This window comes from Strongyloides ratti, assembly GCF_001040885.1.
Source record: "Strongyloides ratti genome assembly S_ratti_ED321, chromosome : 2".
Taxonomy (NCBI): domain Eukaryota; kingdom Metazoa; phylum Nematoda; class Chromadorea; order Rhabditida; family Strongyloididae; genus Strongyloides; species Strongyloides ratti.
Window position 1 is genome coordinate 7,516,858 of NC_037308.1, and position 19,405 is coordinate 7,536,262.

At 23.1% G+C, this 19,405-nt stretch overlaps 7 protein-coding genes across 7 annotated transcripts; 3 read left to right on the forward strand and 4 right to left on the reverse strand.

Moving 5' to 3' along the window:
- Positions 1–515: 515 nt before the first annotated feature.
- On the forward strand, positions 516–3,841 carry SRAE_2000240500 (3-phosphoinositide-dependent protein kinase 1; the record flags this gene model as incomplete). Its single annotated transcript, XM_024653470.1, has 6 exons — positions 516–548; positions 608–2,156; positions 2,220–2,386; positions 2,740–2,826; positions 2,872–3,036; positions 3,086–3,841. 6 exons carry the CDS (start codon positions 516–518, stop codon positions 3,839–3,841), a joined length of 2,757 nt encoding a protein of 918 aa, XP_024506944.1.
- A 284-nt stretch (positions 3,842–4,125) lies between these two features.
- On the reverse strand, positions 4,126–5,384 carry SRAE_2000240600 (Protein phosphatase 2C (PP2C)-like domain-containing protein; the record flags this gene model as incomplete). Its single annotated transcript, XM_024653471.1, has 2 exons — positions 4,126–5,231; positions 5,282–5,384. 2 exons carry the CDS (start codon positions 5,382–5,384, stop codon positions 4,126–4,128), a joined length of 1,209 nt encoding a protein of 402 aa, XP_024506945.1.
- Positions 5,385–7,813: 2,429 nt separating this feature from the next.
- SRAE_2000240700 (Transmembrane protein 165) lies at positions 7,814–8,776 on the forward strand (the record flags this gene model as incomplete). Its single annotated transcript, XM_024653472.1, has 3 exons — positions 7,814–7,823; positions 7,866–8,648; positions 8,703–8,776. 3 exons carry the CDS (start codon positions 7,814–7,816, stop codon positions 8,774–8,776), a joined length of 867 nt encoding a protein of 288 aa, XP_024506946.1.
- A 1,473-nt stretch (positions 8,777–10,249) lies between these two features.
- SRAE_2000240800 (Uncharacterized serine/threonine-protein kinase SgK494) lies at positions 10,250–11,818 on the forward strand (the record flags this gene model as incomplete). Its single annotated transcript, XM_024653475.1, has 4 exons — positions 10,250–10,624; positions 10,694–11,061; positions 11,176–11,499; positions 11,548–11,818. 4 exons carry the CDS (start codon positions 10,250–10,252, stop codon positions 11,816–11,818), a joined length of 1,338 nt encoding a protein of 445 aa, XP_024506947.1.
- A 114-nt stretch (positions 11,819–11,932) lies between these two features.
- On the reverse strand, positions 11,933–13,493 carry SRAE_2000240900 (Hypothetical protein; the record flags this gene model as incomplete). The annotated part of the gene is made up of 2 exons (XM_024653476.1): positions 11,933–13,386; positions 13,424–13,493. 2 exons carry the CDS (start codon positions 13,491–13,493, stop codon positions 11,933–11,935), a joined length of 1,524 nt encoding a protein of 507 aa, XP_024506948.1.
- A 217-nt stretch (positions 13,494–13,710) lies between these two features.
- Positions 13,711–14,526, reverse strand: SRAE_2000241000 (TRAM/LAG1/CLN8 homology domain-containing protein; the record flags this gene model as incomplete). The annotated part of the gene is made up of 3 exons (XM_024653477.1): positions 13,711–13,757; positions 13,801–13,901; positions 13,952–14,526. 3 exons carry the CDS (start codon positions 14,524–14,526, stop codon positions 13,711–13,713), a joined length of 723 nt encoding a protein of 240 aa, XP_024506949.1.
- A 334-nt stretch (positions 14,527–14,860) lies between these two features.
- SRAE_2000241100 (Frizzled-4) lies at positions 14,861–18,337 on the reverse strand (the record flags this gene model as incomplete). The annotated part of the gene is made up of 5 exons (XM_024653478.1): positions 14,861–15,550; positions 15,647–15,767; positions 16,457–16,678; positions 17,374–18,041; positions 18,245–18,337. The coding sequence occupies 5 exons, from the start codon at positions 18,335–18,337 to the stop codon at positions 14,861–14,863; spliced, it is 1,794 nt and encodes a 597-aa protein (XP_024506950.1).
- Between the last annotated feature and the right edge of the window lie 1,068 nt (positions 18,338–19,405).

Consider the following 19,405-nt stretch of genomic DNA (forward strand, 5'->3'; position numbering starts at 1 on the left):
ATTTCCTATTGATTTTAAAATGACAATTCATTATATACTACTATTATATATCTTTGAAACTTCATCTATTTTAAAAAAGATAGTTGGCAAAACTTCTAATCATTTCTGATAAAAAAAAAATTTCATCGTAAATTTCTTATAAAAAAAGTGTTGGAATAACGTAAAATAAATAAATGACAGATAAAAAAAATGGTCATTATATACAATTAAAAAGTTTGAATGATTTTACTGGTTATATAATTTTTTTTTCAATTATATTATTATCGGTTATAGTATTTTGACAAAAAAAAAATAATAAATATACCTCTAAAAGATAATTTATTTTATTATCATTATTTGTAACATCGCTCTGAAAATAGTTTTGTTTTAAACTAAAGTGTAAAAAAGGAAAATATTCAAAAATTGAATTTAGATTACTCTACTTATATTTATTATCTATAATATATTTGGCAATACACATTACATGATTTAATTTTTAAAAGGAGAACTTTTAATTACAAATACATACTGAAATAATGTCATTTAATCAATATAATCCCATTGTTGAAGTAAGTTTAAGTTAAAAAATATTATTATTATTATTTTTTATGACAATGATTATATTGAGGAACCTATACCTGAGACATCATTTGAAGGAACATCTAATCCTCCTATTATTAATTATGAAACCTTACTTACAAAATTAAATGAAATTGATAAAAATTATGCAACAAAGTTAAGATACCAATTACAATTTTATTTCATGGATCCAATAAAAAAATATAAGGTTAGAAAACAATTACCATGGAAATTGATGCTTCAAATATTAAAAATACTATTTGTTACACTACAATTGGTACTTTTTGCTGAACTTCGTGTAACACATGTTGACTTTCTCGATGAAACTGCTACCGTAATGCGTCATAAATTTTTAAAAGATTGGTCTGATGAGAGAGATATTGTTACATACCCTCCTAGTGTTGGAAAGTACTCTGTTTTTACATCAACCGATTTAATTGAACATTTTGCTTTTATTATCAATTCTTATTATTCACTTCACAATGATTCTTTTGCATCTTTTTCATATGACATTGCTTTAACACCATACAATGAGTCGATATTTAGTGGTGGTTTACGATCAATTAACATGGATTATGATAAGATACCACCACTACAACTTTGTATTGAAAAGTTGGCTAGTGTTATTATAAAAAATAATACATATGAATTTGATATTAAAAAAGAGACAAACTGTTCAAAATTAATTTTTACATATAAAGAGTTAACTGAAATAAATGATGAACCTTCAAATTTAAGGGAAATTTTGGCACGAAGAAATGTTACTTTTAATGCAAATGATTCATTAGTAATATCAAAATTAGTCATACATTTCAATCTTCGGACAATTCATTATTCACCAGTTTTGATGGATGAAAATCCAGAGTGTTATTTAATAAAGGTTTCTATTGTTTATGACAACTCTAGGCATACAGGTCAAATAGGTATTGACTTAAAATCAGTTATATCATACAAAAATATTTGTAATGGAAGAGTTTTAAATGACAGGAAGTTATCACTTCATAGTTTGCCAATTTTAATTAATGATATTATTGTACTTTTTTGTTCAATAGTATCATTAGTTTTATGTACCAGATCATTGTTTAAATCTTATTGTCTTCAATCAAGAGTATATATCTTTTTTAAGAAAATTTTAAAAGTTGATTTACCATTGAGAGATCAATTAGAATTTGTCAATTTATGGAATGTAATGATATTTTTCAATGATATATTTATTATAATTGGTACAATATGCAAAGTCACAATTGAATTTAGAGATTTTGAAAATCATTTATTTACCTTATCATCAATATTTCTTGGCGGTGGATCTTTACTTGTGTATATTGGTGTTCTACGATATTTTGGTTTTTTCGATCAATACAATGTTATTGTATTAACATTAAAAAAATCACTGCCAAATATTATGAGATTTATGGTCTGTACAATAATATTATATCTTGGATTTTTATTTTCTGGTTGGGTATTAATTGGACCATACTCATATAAATTTAGAACAATATCATTATCATCGGAAACTTTATTTTCTCTGGTTAATGGAGATGATATGTTTCCAACATTTGCAACAATTAATGATTCCAACACATCTATTAAGATTATTGGTACTATATACATATATGTCTTTGTATCCTTTTTTATTTATGTAGTATTATCACTATTTATAGCGATTATAATGGATGCATATGAAATTATCAAAAGTCAATGTTCAATTAACAATGTACCAGAAATTTCTCAATTAAAAAATTTTATTTCATCTGCTCCTGAGCCAGATTTAGATGATCCTACTTCAAGATCAAGCTTTGCTTATGAATCTTTATTGGAATTTAATGTTGTCTAATAATTTTATTAAAATAATAACTCACATATTTCCTATGGGTAAAAATAAAACGTCTAATTTATAAATATTTTTAATTTGTTATTTTTTATGGTAATTATAATGAAAAAAATACTTTAATTACAGGGCACATCTCCAAACAACTTCGTTTTTGATATTAAATATAAAATTATTTTTTCCATCATTAACGTTGTAATCATGTATTACAGTATATTTTTTATAAAACTTTTATCGCTTATCGTAAAAAAAATTAAGAACTAGTATATAATTATAATTAACATTAAAGAAATTTGTTAAATTATTCTATAAAATAAAATAATATATCTAAATTAGAAGTTTTTTTTTTGTAGAAATATATATTTTTTTTATCATTGAATATCCTATTACGATATGTTTTGGAAAAGTCAATCTCTCTTGGCACAAAAACTTTGTTTATGGTATTTTTTTTATCATATCTTATTTTATTTGTATAAGAAATTTAGGTAATGGCAGATGGTAAAAAATATTTAAGTAAAGATGATTTTTATTTTTTACATGAACTAGGAACAGGATCATTTTCTACTGTACATTGTTGTTCCAAAAAAGACAATTCAAAAAGATATGCTATTAAATGTGTATTAAAGAAACAAATAATACGAGAACGAAAGGTTGTTTTGTATTTGATAAAAATAATAACTGATATAGTACTATTTTTAGACACATCATATAATGAGAGAAAAAGCAAGTATGATGCTTTTGTCAACTGAACAAAATGAGCATCCATTTGTTATAAAGTTATATGGTACATTTCAAGATAGTGAAACACTTTATTTTGTCATGAATATTGCTGAGAAGAAGGATGTTAAACTTTTACTAAGAAAAGTTAAAAAATTTAGTGTGGATCAGGCAAAATTTATTATTACTGAGTTGATAGAGGCTTTGGTACATATTCATTCATTAAATGTTATACACAGAGATGTTAAACCAGAAAATTTATTAATATCTTCAACAGGACATGTGATATTATCTGACTTTGGTTGTTCAAAAATATTAGGTGTCAAAGATGTTGATAATAATATTGATGCTAAAGCAAAAAGGAGAGGCTCTTTTGTTGGTACAGCGCAATATGTAACACCAGAAATTTTATTTGGTTTAGACACAGAATATTCTGTAGATTTTTGGGCTGCAGGTGTTTGTCTATATCAATTTTTAGTTGGTAAAAGCCCATTTGATGACATTAGTGAATATTTAATTTTTCAAAATATTCAAACATTAAGACTAGAATTCCCAGATGATTTTCCAGATGAATTAGCTAAATCTTTTATCAAAGCTGTTCTTGTATTAAAAGTTGAAGAACGCCTAGGTTCTGTAGAAATGGGGGGAGGAGAGGCTGTAAAAAATCATCCATACTTCCAGGGAACTAATTGGACAGAATTACCAAAGAATGAATCTAAAATTATCTCACTTCTATGATTTACTAAAAATTAACAAAAAAAAGTTTTAGAAAAAATAAAAATATAATCATAAGTATTTTTTTTTCAATTTATTTTGATAAAGCATTATCTTGTGTAAAAAGTAATTGGTTACAGAGTAAACCTGTTAATGAAATACTTTGTAGATATACAAAATCTAGTTAATGTGAGTAAGTAAGTTTTGCACAGTTTTATGACAAAAAAAATTGTGCAATTTAGATATAAAACACATTGAAAAATGTAAGAAAACAGTTGTATACGAAATTATAAAACAAATGTTAATTATCATTCTTTAGTCTCTTTTTTTTCATCTTCTTTATCAACATCAAAAACTTGTGGAGGCGAATTATCTTCATTTTCATTAATGCCAATTCCAAATACATCTCTTATAGCAGAAAAGCATTCTAGCACATCTTGTTCATTTGATAGACTGTTTCTAAACCTATCTAAATTTTCTTGAAGTTCTCTAGCAGTTCTAATGGTTTGTCCAATTGGAGATGAACTTCCACGATTTGTATCTTCTGGTGGAATATATGGCTCAGTTTCTTCAGGTTTTATATCAAATTTTTCAATTGTAGTAAAATCGGCAGGTCTTTTTACACGTTGAATAAATTCTTCTTGAGTATCACCTTGTAAAAGACATACAATAATAAGTGTCATATTATCACAACCTAATCCTTCCATTTTACTGTCTGGTGATAAACAATGATTAAGCATACTTTCACAAATTTCCTCTGGAGGGATACCCTCAGCCAATTTAGCTCTGACAAAATCAACTGCAGCTTGATTAGACATAACATCCCAAATACCATCACAGGCAATAATAAGAAATTCAAAATCTTTATTTAATTTATGAGTTGTAACTTCTGGAACAACAGTAACAATTTGCTTTGATGGTGAAAGATCTTCCCTTTGTTTATAGCAAAAATCTCCCAAGGCACGGGAAAGAGCTAAATTTCCATTAACTCTACTAAATTCAACAAAACCACCGGCTTCATAAATACGACGTGACTCATCAGCATTCTGAGGTTTGTGATCATAACTTAATGGAATTGCACAACCATTAACACTTGCTACAGCACGAGAATCACCAGAATTTCCTGTATAAAGTATATTATTTTTTATAAGACATATAACAGCAGTTGAACCACTTGTATCTTTCTTCATAAATTCATCATTCAACATCTGCTCATCTAACGCAATAAAACCATCAACTATTCCTTCCTCAATATTACCACTTTTAAATTTTTCACTTTGAACAATTCTTTTATGTAAGTTCAGCCCAGCAAATTGAGAAACTTTAGGACCTCCATGCCCATCATATACTCCAAAAAATGAAGTATCTTTATCATCTGGTAAAGATAAAATATGGGTATGTGCATCTTCCATATCTTAATAAAAATATTTAATAAATTAATTTTAAAAAAAATTTAAAACTAACCTAGACGCCATCCTTGCATACATGAACTTCCAACGATATAATCTTCATTACGTATAGCATTTGTGTCCTTAGTAGTCACGGGTTCACTAAGAGTAGCACCCATTAATTTTTCCTATAAATTAAAATAAATATAAAAAACAATAAAAATGTTTTAATTGAAAAGTTATAAAGTTATTTTAACATTTACACGTATTTATAATAAGTAAGAAAGTCTAGTCACTAGAAAGCACATATTTACAAACATTTTTACTAATAAATAAGGAAATTTTTGATATATACATAGAAAAGGTACACTATAATTTAATTTTTTTCTCTTTTTAGAAAGTAGTATTTATTGTCACAATATTACTATTGAAAGGTTGTTTACGAAAGAAAAAGTTTTTCATTTTCACATGAAAAAATAATAAAGAAATAAACTCAACAATGACTTATTTTCTTTTTAATTAAACAATTAAATAACTAACAAGAAAAAGAAAAAAAATTTGGAGTTTGAATGTCATATATATTAGTTAATATCAATCACTCAATTGCAAATAATTCTTATAATTTTTTTACATATACAACAGCAATCCGATAAAAAATTTTGAATCAAAGTATTAACAGTTTAAAACTCTTAAAATCAATATTCACATACCCATAAAGCAAAAACTTTTTAAATATTGGGATAAACGAAATGGAATAAATAAAATATATTAATATTACAATGTCTTCTTCTCTATATTAAAATATCAGTGTATCTTTTTGACTAACACAACATACTATAATAACAAATAATGATAAAAGATTCTTTTTACCTTTAATATTTTTTAATTTTGATTCCTAGTACTACAAAGTATCTACATATATATATATATATAATGTTACTTAATATATAAAGATGAGGTAATTTTAAAATGAAATGCTAATAATATGCATTTCTTTAAATAAAACATGTATATATACATCAATTAAACAAAAATTTATTTATTGTAATGATCAAAAAGTTTACGATGTAGTTTAATGCAACATTACTTATGGTTTAAAAAAATCTTTTTTACTTTGTAAAAAAAAGTGTAAATAAAAAAACTATAAAAGAGCAGTACTTAGATAATTGTAACAAGGAATTAAAAAAAAAGTCAACTAAAAAACTAATAAATACGATGACAAAATAAAGAATAAAAATTGCTATATTTAAAAAAAAATATATCAAATAATTTTTTTTATTCAATATTGATCTTTTATTATGTTTTACATATATAGAATAAAATATTAAATGATAAGAAACGAAACTTTATCACTAAAAATCAGAGGCATACTCTTTAATATGTTTTAATTGTCAATAGAAAAATATAATGACATTAATAGAGCATATGACAAAATATTTTTAGAAGAGGTAAAAAATGATTTTAGTTAAATAGTACAAATAAATTTACGGAATAAATATAGCATTATTAAGATATTAGTAAGTGGAAAATATCATTTTTATTTTCATAACTTTATTACACTGCCATTTAAAGTTAAAAATATATGCATTGAAATCTACCCACGTTTTTGTTTATACTAGGAAAAAAAAATTATGAGATTGTTAATAATTTATAATATAAGATAATCGAAAAAACCTAGTATGATAAAGATAAAAAAAAAGTAGATTGATCCAGATTAAAGATAAAATTTATCATAAAGTCATAAAAAGTCAACTAAAAAAAAATTTTTTTTTTAATCCATAAAATGATAATTTAAATATAAATTTTAGGAGAAAAAAATTTGGTTATCTCAACTATATAAAGTAATATTAAGTGATATATTGATATCTAGGTAAATCAGTTCTCTATCAGGAACACCTTTCCATTAAATTTTTTCATAGAAAAATTATTCAATTTTCGTTATTTAAAATAAATTCAATTTTTAGGGGGACAAAAATTATACAAACACAACATCTTTGAGGAAATAATTTTTAGTAAATAAATACAATATTATAAATAAGGTACTTAAATATATATAAATAAAATTTCTTTATAAAAGTTTATAAAAAAATAATGACATATACACACATCATATGTTAAAAATTGAAATGACACAAAGAAATAATTCCCCAAACTTGTTAATTTATTTTCTTTGGAAGACACCTGGAATTAGCATAAACTTTAGTATAATTCATTTTTTTTAACTATAAATTAATTGTCTAAAAAAAATTATGAAATGGAATATTTTAATATGATTATTGAAAACTTAAAAATCGTATTATTTTGGTTGGGAAGTGTATTTGTTTTCTTGTTGAGTCCAAATTGTATGTACCTCCAGTTCTATCAAGTGACACGTTTCATTTGAAATAAACTTTTTTCCATTATAAAGTATCTTGAACAAAGTTGTATTTAATTATAAAACTTCAAATAATGTTTTATTTTTAAAACAAGGTACATTTAAATTTGTTTATTAATACATTTGTTGATTTATATTAACGGAAATTATTAAATTATTAGTAAAATTTAGATTTTTTAATAAAAATTGTTTTAGGGTATGAAACAAAATTTGTATTAATTTTTTTAGAAAAGTATGAAAAATTGTAATTTTTTTATTCTTCTAACTATTGTACTAATATTGTTAGCTCAGTGTACTCTTGGTGGAAATTATGATATTGAGGATACAGATACAAAATCCGTTGATGATGAAAGTTTTAAAAAAATAAAAGAAGTTGATTTACATGAAAATGCTAAAAATGTTGAAGATAAAATAATTAAAAAGGAAGATAATGGTTTTATATCTGGGTTTACTGGATCTTTTCTTATAATTATTGTTTCTGAGATTGGTGATAAGACATGGTTTATTGCTGCTATTATGTCAATGAGATACCCACGTTTAATAGTATTTTCAGGTGCTATTTCAGCATTAGCAGTAATGACTGTTTTATCAGTTTTTGTTGGTTGGTTAATGCAAGTTGTTCCAGGTATAATTGTTTTTTGGATTTCTACGGGATTATTTGCTGTATTTGGAGTTCAAATGTTATATGAAGGTTTAAAAATGTCATCTAATGAGGGTGCCGAGGAGTTGGAGGAAGCTCAAGCTGAGGTACAAAAAAGTGAAGTTGATATACAAACATCAAGTATGGTAAAACCATCTCTAGAACAAGGTGGTGCAACATCATCAAATGATGGAAAAGTAAATTCTATTAAAAATTCTTTTTCATATTCAACAATAATTTTTATGAAATCTTTTTCATTAACATTTTTAGCAGAATGGGGTGATAGAAGTCAGATAGCTACAATTGCTCTTGGAGCAGTAAAAGATGTATTTGGGGTAATTCTTGGTGGTGTAATAGGTCACTCAATATGTACAGGTATTGCTGTTATTGGAGGCAGAGTTATTGCACAAAAGATCTCCGTTAGAACAGGTAATTTCAGTAGATTAAAGATAAAATTTATAATAAAATATTTTTTTTTTCTAGTTACAATAATTGGTGGATTTACTTTTATATTTTTCGCACTTGCAAATATTGTGGTTAAATTTTTTATTGAATAAATATATTCTAATAAAAATTTTACATGAATTCAGGATATAATTTTGTCATAATGGAAATATAATATTTAAGATTTATATTTAGATGAAAAGTTTATATATTTTGTTAATTACTCTAATCATTATTTATAAATATTGTGGTAATAATGATTTTCTTTCATCGTTGTTATATATTATTATATCATCATTAAAAAATAAAAGTTTTAAAACATCGACTTAACACAAATTAGATTTTTTTTTACATTTTATTGTATTATGCAATGAGGTTAGTGAATAAATAATATAAAAGACAGTATTAAATTTAAATGTTAAGTTGTAAGTTTAAATAGCTTAATATAAACATTTATTTATAATTGATGATGTTAAATGATTTAAATATATATACATAATATATAATTGTATCATCATCAGTAAGATCTTTACTCATTTCACCGTATTAATTTTTTTTTTAAATATACCACATATAAAGTTAGTATGATAAAGTTTCAGTTGCATATAATTCTCCAGCTGAGCTTTATATCAACAAATTCCATTTGTTAACTAAAATTAATCTTAAATATACAAATAGAATTTTAGTCAGTTTCTTTAATTTCATTCGAGTATAATAATTGTATAGAAATATTAACAGTCTATATATACATATATTATTATTTGTTAGAACTAACAATAAAAATTACTTTAAAAAAAAAAGTCATGTTGTATTACATTTATTTTTAAAAAAGAACAATACTGATATGTCTTTTTTAATAATTTACTATTCTTCATTCATATTTTGTATATTTGTTTTCTTCTATGTTATAGTTATAGTATATATTACTATATAAAAAGTGTCACCAAAGATGGAGTGAATTAAGTAGATGAATAAAATTTGGAAAAAAGATTAGATATCCATTTGCCTACATTTATAATATTATTTATATTATAATGCTAAAAGAAATACATCGATTGCTAAAAAGGTTATTTTAAAATACAATTAGGTTTCTAAACTATTCACAACTACTAACATTATTAAATAAAATTTTCATAAATTATTGCTTTATTTTAAATTTTATTACTTTTCTCTTTTAAGAAATATACTTTAACAAATATAATATAATATTTATTGAATAAAATTTTTAATGATCATTTGGGCATTAAAAAAAAAAAATTTTTTTTTTTAAACTTATTGTTTACCGTACTTTTTTTAATACTAAAAATAAAAATTTTTTTTAAGCTTTTACTTATACATTATTATAATATAAATATATATATTTTTAATTTATTATATGTTAAAATTGAAAAGACATTTTAATTTTGTTTTTTTTTATTTTATTTTATTTTTTCCAATAAAATATTTTTATTTTCTCTTGTATTAACACATTTTTCTTATAAATATAGAAATATTAAGAAGATAATAATCTCTACCCATATTTAATTCTACTAAATATTATTGAAGTAATACATCATATAACTATATAAAGAACTATTTATAATATAATGTCTAATGATGATGGAATAAAAAAGAGTAGTGTAAAAGAAAATAATAATTTTGGTAGACGAAAACGGAAGATTAGTGATCGAATAACAGATTCTTTTTTACAATTGTCACATTCATTATCAAACTTGTCTTTTGATACTCTTCAGTCAATTACTACCTCTAATAATGACTCAACTACAACATCTTCAAGATTGCAACGATTATTAAAAGTTGGTTTTAAAAAGAGAAAGAAAATTGACAAATCTAATTATTTTTCTATCAATAATAATATTATGAAATCAGAAAAAGGTGATCAATGGCCTTTACCAAAATCTAAAAGTTTATTTTTACCTGAATTTCCCATAAAATCAGATATTTTTGAAGGAAATTTTGTTGTAAGTTTTAATATATACTTTTAAAAAAATATTATATACATATTTATTATAATTATTATTTTTTTATAGTTTCTCTCTTCTCTTGGGTCTGGTGCATTTGGAGAGGTTATGAAAGTGTACCATATAGATGATTGTCAACGTACATTTGCTTTAAAAATTCAAGAAAAAAGAAAGGTATTGTCTTTAAAAAATGAAAGACAAATAAAGAAAGAAGTCCGAATACAATCATCTTTATCTTATCATCCATTTATTGCAAATGTTTTTTATACATGGCAATCAAAGATGAGACTTTATACTCTCATGGAATGTGTTGAGAGAGGAGATTTATTTACTGAGTGGGATAAACAAAATGGTTTTAGTGAGGAATTAATTAAAATTTATGCCATTGAAATTGGATTGGCATTAGATTTTTTACATCAAAAAAAAATTATTCATAGGTATGATGGCTTTTTTTTTTAAATGATATTTATTAAAAATATCTAAATTTGATAAAATTTATTAATATTAATTAAATTAAAAAAAAAATAATAATCTTTTTTCTTTTTTTTTAGAGATATAAAATTGGAAAATATTGCAATTGATAATGATGGAAATTTGAGATTAGTTGATTTTGGCATGTGTAGGGTATTAGATAAAGAGGGATATGCTAATACAATTTGTGGTACCTTACAGTACATGGCCCCAGAGATTGCTTTTGGAAAAGAATATAATGAGGCAGTTGACTGGTTTAGTTTAGGAATAATGTTGTCAATAATGTTTACATCACAATATCCTTTTCCTGTTGCAAACATAAAAAACCATAATGATTTAACATTTCATGGATATTCTTCCCCCACAAAATGTTCTAAAAGCTTTAAATTACTTATTGATAATTTGTTAGTTATTCTCCCTGAAGAAAGAATAAATAATTTTAGAAAATTTAGAATACAATCATTTTTTGATGATATAGATGTAAACAAAATTTATCAAGGAAGTGTGAAACCAATTACATTGTGGAAAAAAAAAGATAACAATTTAGATAATCATTTAAAAAAAGTTATTGAAAAAAATGTAGGCAATTACTTTGAGGAGTTTGATTTAATGTCAGAGGAACTTGATAATTATGATAAAATGACATCAGATGACAAATTGGATTGTGATGATACTATAACAAGTGATTCTTATGATACAACAAATTATTTTTCAAGTATTTAAAAATGAACAAAATATGTTTTAATACCGGTAAATACCAAAGTATAATTTAAATATTTATATGAAATATAAAATATTTAGCAAAATTATAATTAAAAATAAAATATGCTTGAGAAATTATTTAGTAATTTTTTCTTTATGAGCCTCAATATGATGCTCAACTAAATCCATAATTTTATTCATCTCCTTAAGTAATTCTCTTTCACGAGCTCCTTTATTATCAAACATTGAAATAATTTCTTTAAAAGTTGTAATATTATCAATATAGAAATATTCATATCCATCACATTTCATTTTTGTAACAGGTGACAATTTAGCAATCAATTCATCATCAATAGTAAAATCTTTTTTAAATGTTTTTGAATACTCTTCTCTTATAGTAGTATATTTAGCATTTTTAGGCTTCATAACACAAATAAAATCAAAACCAATTGATAATTTATAAATGTTAAACATTCTATCCTTTCCAAGAATATTTGGTGATTTATTCCAAAAGAAAAATTCACCAAACTTTTTTTTATCTTCCAATTCTAAACATAAGGAGTTTAATTCATCTACCTCTTCCTTAGCATTATCGATTCCTTCTTTTTTTATAGATATAACACTTTCTAATGTACCTTCATCAGGCATATAAACTTTCCCTGCCTTTGTTGATTTAATTTCTTTTTCCAAAAAAACTATTTTTCTTTCCAATTTTTGTTTATCTTGAAGCTTCTTTTTAATAGTATTCTGAGGTATATTACAATCATCCTCCAGCTTTTTATATACATCATTTGTCAACTCCATTTCAGAGATAAAAATTTCTAGTATCTGAACAATATGCAACTTGTCAATCAATGACAAATTAACAAAATCCTTTTTTTCAAGTAAATTATTAACTCTTCTCAATTCATTTATAAATTTTTTGTCATCCAATAAAATAGTAAGGCATCCTGATTCATTTAACTCAGTACTAAAAATTGCTTTTATATAATTTGTCAGTTCATTTCTCATCAATGGTTTTCTTAATAAATTTCCATCATTACATTTACATTTAATATTTTTCTTCTCATAATTTTTAGAAATTTGTCCTATAAAACTTAATAATCCATCAAAAAAATAACTTTGTTCTACTTTATTCTTAATTTCTATTCCCGTAATAAAACATTCCAAAGTATATTTAAAATTATATCTCCTTAATTTTGAACAAGAAAATAAATTAGTGTACTTCAGAAAATCTAAAGCAATTTCAGGGGCATTTGGATGTGCATCCACAAAATATTTTGGAAGAAGAGGTGATAATTTTGGTAAAATAAATTTGCCACGTCCTGTAAAAGCATTATCATCGGTGGAATAATTTAAAAAATCCAACAATAAACGTTCATTTTCACTTTCAACGTTAATATTATTAAAATTACCATTAAGTTCAGTGGTAATTTTTATAATAAATTGTTTTAGAATGATGTCATCAATCTTCTCAATTACTGGTTCTGTTAACATATTTAAAAAAATTACAACAAGTTCTTCAGCTTTATCAAAATTCCCATTAAAAAGATGTTGCTTTGCTTGGATAAGAAAAGGATTTATAAATTCTAAAAAATAAAAATTATTTGTTAAATTTTATGTTACCGTTTGATTTAGAGTTCTCTGCATCTTCAAGTTTAATGGAAATATTTTGTGATTCATTTAATTCAGTCATATTAATTATATCTATTGTTTCTATGAGAAATAACAGAAAAAAGAAACACTAACTATAAGAATAATTTTTTCGTGCCAAAAAATAGATTATGTAATCCTTTCGTTGTAAGACTTATTTACATGAAAGATTTGATAAAAAAAAATTTTTTTATTAGTAAATTAATTAAAAATATAGATAAACAAGAATATATTTTTTTAATCATCTCTTTTACTTTTTTCTACATATCTGCTAAATTTTCCAAGATACCCATCAGTTGAAGCAATTCTTAAGATCAAAATAGTATTAATTATAATGAATAAACTATTACCACCCAAAGCTATGTATCCATATATTGTATGCATATTATTTAAATTTTTAAAAGCCCATTGTATTTGAAATGCCTGTACTCCAAGACGAAAAAATATAGCACTGTAAATAGAGGGATAAAAAATATATTGACATAAAATAAAAAAACGTACGTAAATATGTTAATATCAAGTAACCATCTATACAATATCGGGTATTCTTTTGACACACCAGAAATATTAAAAATAGTTCTTAAATGAAGAAATACACTATTAACCTCCATTGCCAATGCCCATAAAGCATATATTAAAAATTTTCCACTCCAAATAGCAGTTCCAAGAAAAAAAAATGTAGCAATATGGTGAAGTGCTAATTCTAATGTATATTTATTCCATTCATATTTTGACATATCAATTAAATCATGTACAAAATATGCTTGAGAAAAAATTACAATTTGCCTATGTAACCAGTGATCATAATGTATTATATCATTAAAAATTTTATCTTGATAACATACAAAAAATATCAATACACAACATGCTACAATAAATGAATGTATAAGGCATACGGTTAAATTTTGTAAACGATATCTTTTAAAAGAAGAATATTCAAGGTAAAAATTTGCCTTTATCCATGATGATAATTTTACAAATAAACAAAAGTAAAAAATAAATGGTAATAAAAAGTATAATTGAAAAATATTTGATAATGGTGGTGGTTTAAATTCAGCTGACATTTGATGTACCATAACTATATTAAAAATGATTATTTTAGTTATTATACCACAATAAGAAATGATATTATTATTATGCAAATATTCAAAAAATATATATAATATGATTGAATTGTTACGTGGAGAATGAATATATATATATATATATATAAATATAAAAATCTATAGAAAGATGAATAGTTTTATTTTTAAACAATAAATAAGAATAATATTTGTAAAAATTTTATTATAGTTTTATGTATTTAGTGTTATAAGAATGAAAAGTAAATAATAAATGTATTATATAATAGTACCCGCAAACATATGAAAAAAAAATCACTATTTAAAAAAAAGATTGAATTTTTTTTTTTCATAATAATTTTCCTGTGTTCCAATTTGTTGGTATTCCAGAATTATTTATTCCACAAGGAATATATTGTATTGTACTAGATGTTGCTTGAGTTGGAGGTGGTGGAGGTGGATTACCACTAGGAATGAGTGGATGATACAAAGCACCACTTGGAACTTTATGAAGTAAAACTTTTTGTGGTTCTTGAATTTTTTTAAATTTATCTTCTTTCCTACAACAAATAAAATTTTTCCATGCTGTAATTGTTTTTAAACTCATGATCCATATTGATGTTGAGATACCTATAAGCATTTGCATTCCAATTCCAAGAATATAAATTTCATATTGTGGTTTGGTAGGCCTTCTACAACCACCTCTATCAGCACCACCATACATTTTACATGCTATTGTGGCAGGATACCATTCTTGGAGAACTAAATAATGATAAAAATCACATGCTAATGTTACTAACATTGGACCAATATACAAAAGTGAATAAAGACCCATTTTTATTAGTAATTTATCTAATTTTGTTGTATCAGTTCCCCTTTGTCTAAATGAATCTCTCTCTCTACAAAGACTACTAAATCCTAACGCAATTAATCCACTTCCAGTTAATATAAATGATTTTGGTAATATTACAAATGCTAATAAAGAAAAAGGATTTAAATTTCCAACACTACAAATTCCAGTTAACTCAGATGCATCAATCTATAAAATAATAAAAATAATTATAAAAATTTTCCCTAATTATAAATTTTTTTTTGTATTAAAAAAATAAAACTTTAAAAATTTATCATAACATACCTTATTTGTTATCAAAACTGCCATCGTCAAAATTGATGCAACACCCCAGGTAAAAAGATGAAAATAATTGTTAAATGATTCTATACCCTCAGGTACCCATTTTTTTCCAGCAGAAAGGTACCTAAAATATTATCATATATATTTTAACATTATCTAATACTCATTGTAAAAATTTTTCTAATACAATCATATATTTTTAAATATACATTATTAAAGCACATAAAATTTTATTACTTTTTTTTTAAGAAGAATGATTAAAAGAGAATAAACTTTTGTCATTTTAATTATTTTAATTTATTACCATATGATATTATTTAAGATTTGATCCTATTTATTTTTAATGTTTTGCTATAAATTAATTAATATATCTTCTTCTTTTTTTTTTGCTATTCTATAACTTTTATTGTTTTATTATATGTATTAGATATTAAAAGCATATTTTTCATTCCCTTAATATTTTAAAATATATTGTATAGAAAATAAAGTCTTTTTAAAATAATTACAAGATGTTAATGTAAAGATATATATATTATAAATAAAATATATATGGCATTTTAATTGCTTTAGACATATGTATTATTTATATTGTCTATATATATATATATATATGTTTCAATAAATACCCAATTTAACAAAAGAATTGTATCATTAAATGTCCTTCTTGTATAAAAGGCAAAGACTTAATAATATGAAAACACATGTAACATAAAATGTAAGTTTAGAATAATTAAGAAAATTGAGTAAGGAAAAATAAAAAAGAATTTGAAAAATTATTTAATTTTTGTAAAGTAAATAAAAATAAAAACATACCATGTTAAAGTTAATGTAAGCCACCACAAAGATCCAGCTATAGAAAAGTAGTATGAAAATATAAAAGATATTGTACATAAACGATTATCAACACCAGATTCAATGAGGTAAATTTGTCCACCATTCGTAAAAATACAACCAACATTTTCATAGGAATAGACATATTTGAGAAGATACGGTAGACAGTAAAATATGTAACATGCAGCAATGTAAAAGATTGATCTGAAAGATAATAATTGATTATAAATGTAAGATAAGAAAAAATAATTTTTTTTTCTTTGATACTAAATAATTAATAAATATATATATATTGTTATAGATATATATTTTTTTTAAGTAAATTAATAAATTTTAAATTTTAATAAAAGCAATATATCTTGTTTTACTACATTGAATTTGCATAATCATGAATTTTAAAATATATTTTAAATGACCCCATATAAATTATATCCCACTTTCAATCATAATTTATGTCTTTTTATTTCTGTCACATATTTTTAATATTAAATTTTTCTCTATAGATGTAAATATATATGTATTTGTAGTATTCATTCCATAAAACTATAACTATTTATCACTATCTGACTACAATTCAAATACATAAAAGCAACTACCGCTATATTCAAAGGAATTAAAATTTTTATTGTAAGATGCTAATAACTTGTAGAAAAAAGATTAATATGCTGTACATTATAATATTGTAGTTAAAAAAAAAATTTCTAAAAACGTAAAATTTCATAGTAAAAAAAAATATTATACAATGAAAGAAGATAATAATTAAATTATTAAGCTAAATAGTATTTCTTTTAAATAATAAGTGGATTTTTTTTGTCATATAATTAACATTTAAATCTTATTTAACATATTAAAAATAATAATAAAAAAAAGAAAGAAATTTTTTTTAACATTAAACAAACCTTTCCGGAAATCTAAATCTTTTTTTATCAATTAAAAATGTTAAAACTGTAAAAGTAGTTATAGTAATATTAATAATAGAAATAATAAATAACCAATAATCTGCTTCATTTTTTTGTCCTTTACTAAACATAATATCAGTATTACATTTAAAGGCACATGAAGCATTTCTATCTCCTGGATCTAGATTAACTAAATCAGCTGGGCAACTTGGTGCTAGTCTATTTGTAAATATAGTTTCTAAATTATTATTAGAACCATATTTTTGTTGAAAATGATGATTATAATAGGTATTATCCATTTGAATAGGATTAGGTTTCATACATAAAGATGGTTCCTCTGGAAATTTATCACAATCTAAAGACTCTGGCCATTGAATATCAAATTCGGTAAAAATTTTAATACAATCTTTTTTAACCTCCTGGCAAACTGATTTACACGATGTAACAGCTTGTGGTAGCGATTCTGGGCACATTGGAGCAAAGACAGAACATATGAAAAATTTTATATGAGGATTACATTGTGTTCTGATGAGGGGTTTAAAATGATCTGTTTGTAGGTGAAGGGTAGCTGGATTATGTGGGAATATGGGATTTGGTATAAATGTATAATTATATGGAATATCTTTACATATTGGTAATGTTATCGGAACACAACGATTCTTGTTAGTCTGTAAAATAAAAAAAAAAAAATTTTTAAAATATGGATATGTGATCTTAAGGATGTAAAAATATTTTATTTATATGGAAGATATATATATAACCTTGTATAATTAAAGCAGGTGCAATTAAGAGGTTAATATATCTTCCTACCCTCATTTTATTACTATCATAAAAATGTATTTCTAAAATAAATTAAAATATTTAAATTTACCTGATCAAATATAGATGCTGAGACAATTGTAGATAAATAAAATATGTTTATTAAAAAAGTTTGAAATATTTTAAATGAATTATTAACTAACATTAATTTTTTCATTTCTAAAAATAATAATACATAAATTTTTTGCTTTAATTAATAAAAAATTTTATATAATATAATCATAAAATACAACAAAAAAAAAAGAATTTCTCTTCCAAAATAAAACACTACTAAAAATAGGAGGAGGAGAAAAATCATCTTATATAAAATTTATTAATTTATACACATTCATCTTTCAAATAATTTTTTAATTTCATTTATCATTAAAAAAAAACCTTTTCTTTTTTTTTTTTTTCAAGAAACAAAAACAAAATAAATAAAGATATTTAAAAATATATGTTCTGTTAATAAACCATTCTTTAAAGTTACTTTAGACAAAAATATAAAAAAGAAGCTATTATATTTTATGAGGCTTCACTTTTATATGACAACAAAAGTACTATGGTAATGGTATTGATATAAAATAGTATAAAGAAAGAAATTTATAGGAAAATATTTCTGAAGCAATGTTGTCTCTTTGTATGCAATCCCAAAGCAACAAATGTTAATACATTTTATTTATTTTTTTTTTTTTTTATTTTTATAAATGTTTCATTTATATTTTAACGAAGGCGGGATAGAAAGGTGTAAGTTAAGGAAATAAATTATTTATATAATATTTAGGTAAAATTTTTTTTATATTAAAAATAATTTTTTAATATATAAATGGTAATAAAAAAAGTGTATATATATAATAGTATTTGAAAAGAATATATTATTAAAAAGTAATTCTTTTTTTTTTAATATATGCAATTTATTTCTTGATTTATCTTTTCAAATATATATAAAGAAAATAATGCTAGTATAAAAATATATAAAGGAAGAATAAACCTCTTTATTATACTCTTTTATAAGATTTATGATTATGGGATAAGAATAAAATATCTGTTCTAAATCGAAACATGGTCTTTATTATTAGAAAATAAAAACTGTTCTGTATGGGTAAACTTTTATTTCTTCATAATGTGTTTTAACTGATTTAACTAAAAGAGTATTGTTTAAGCTTAAGAATTAAAAAGAAAATATATGATGATCAGATAATGGTAATGAACTCGTAAATCATACTTTCTTTAT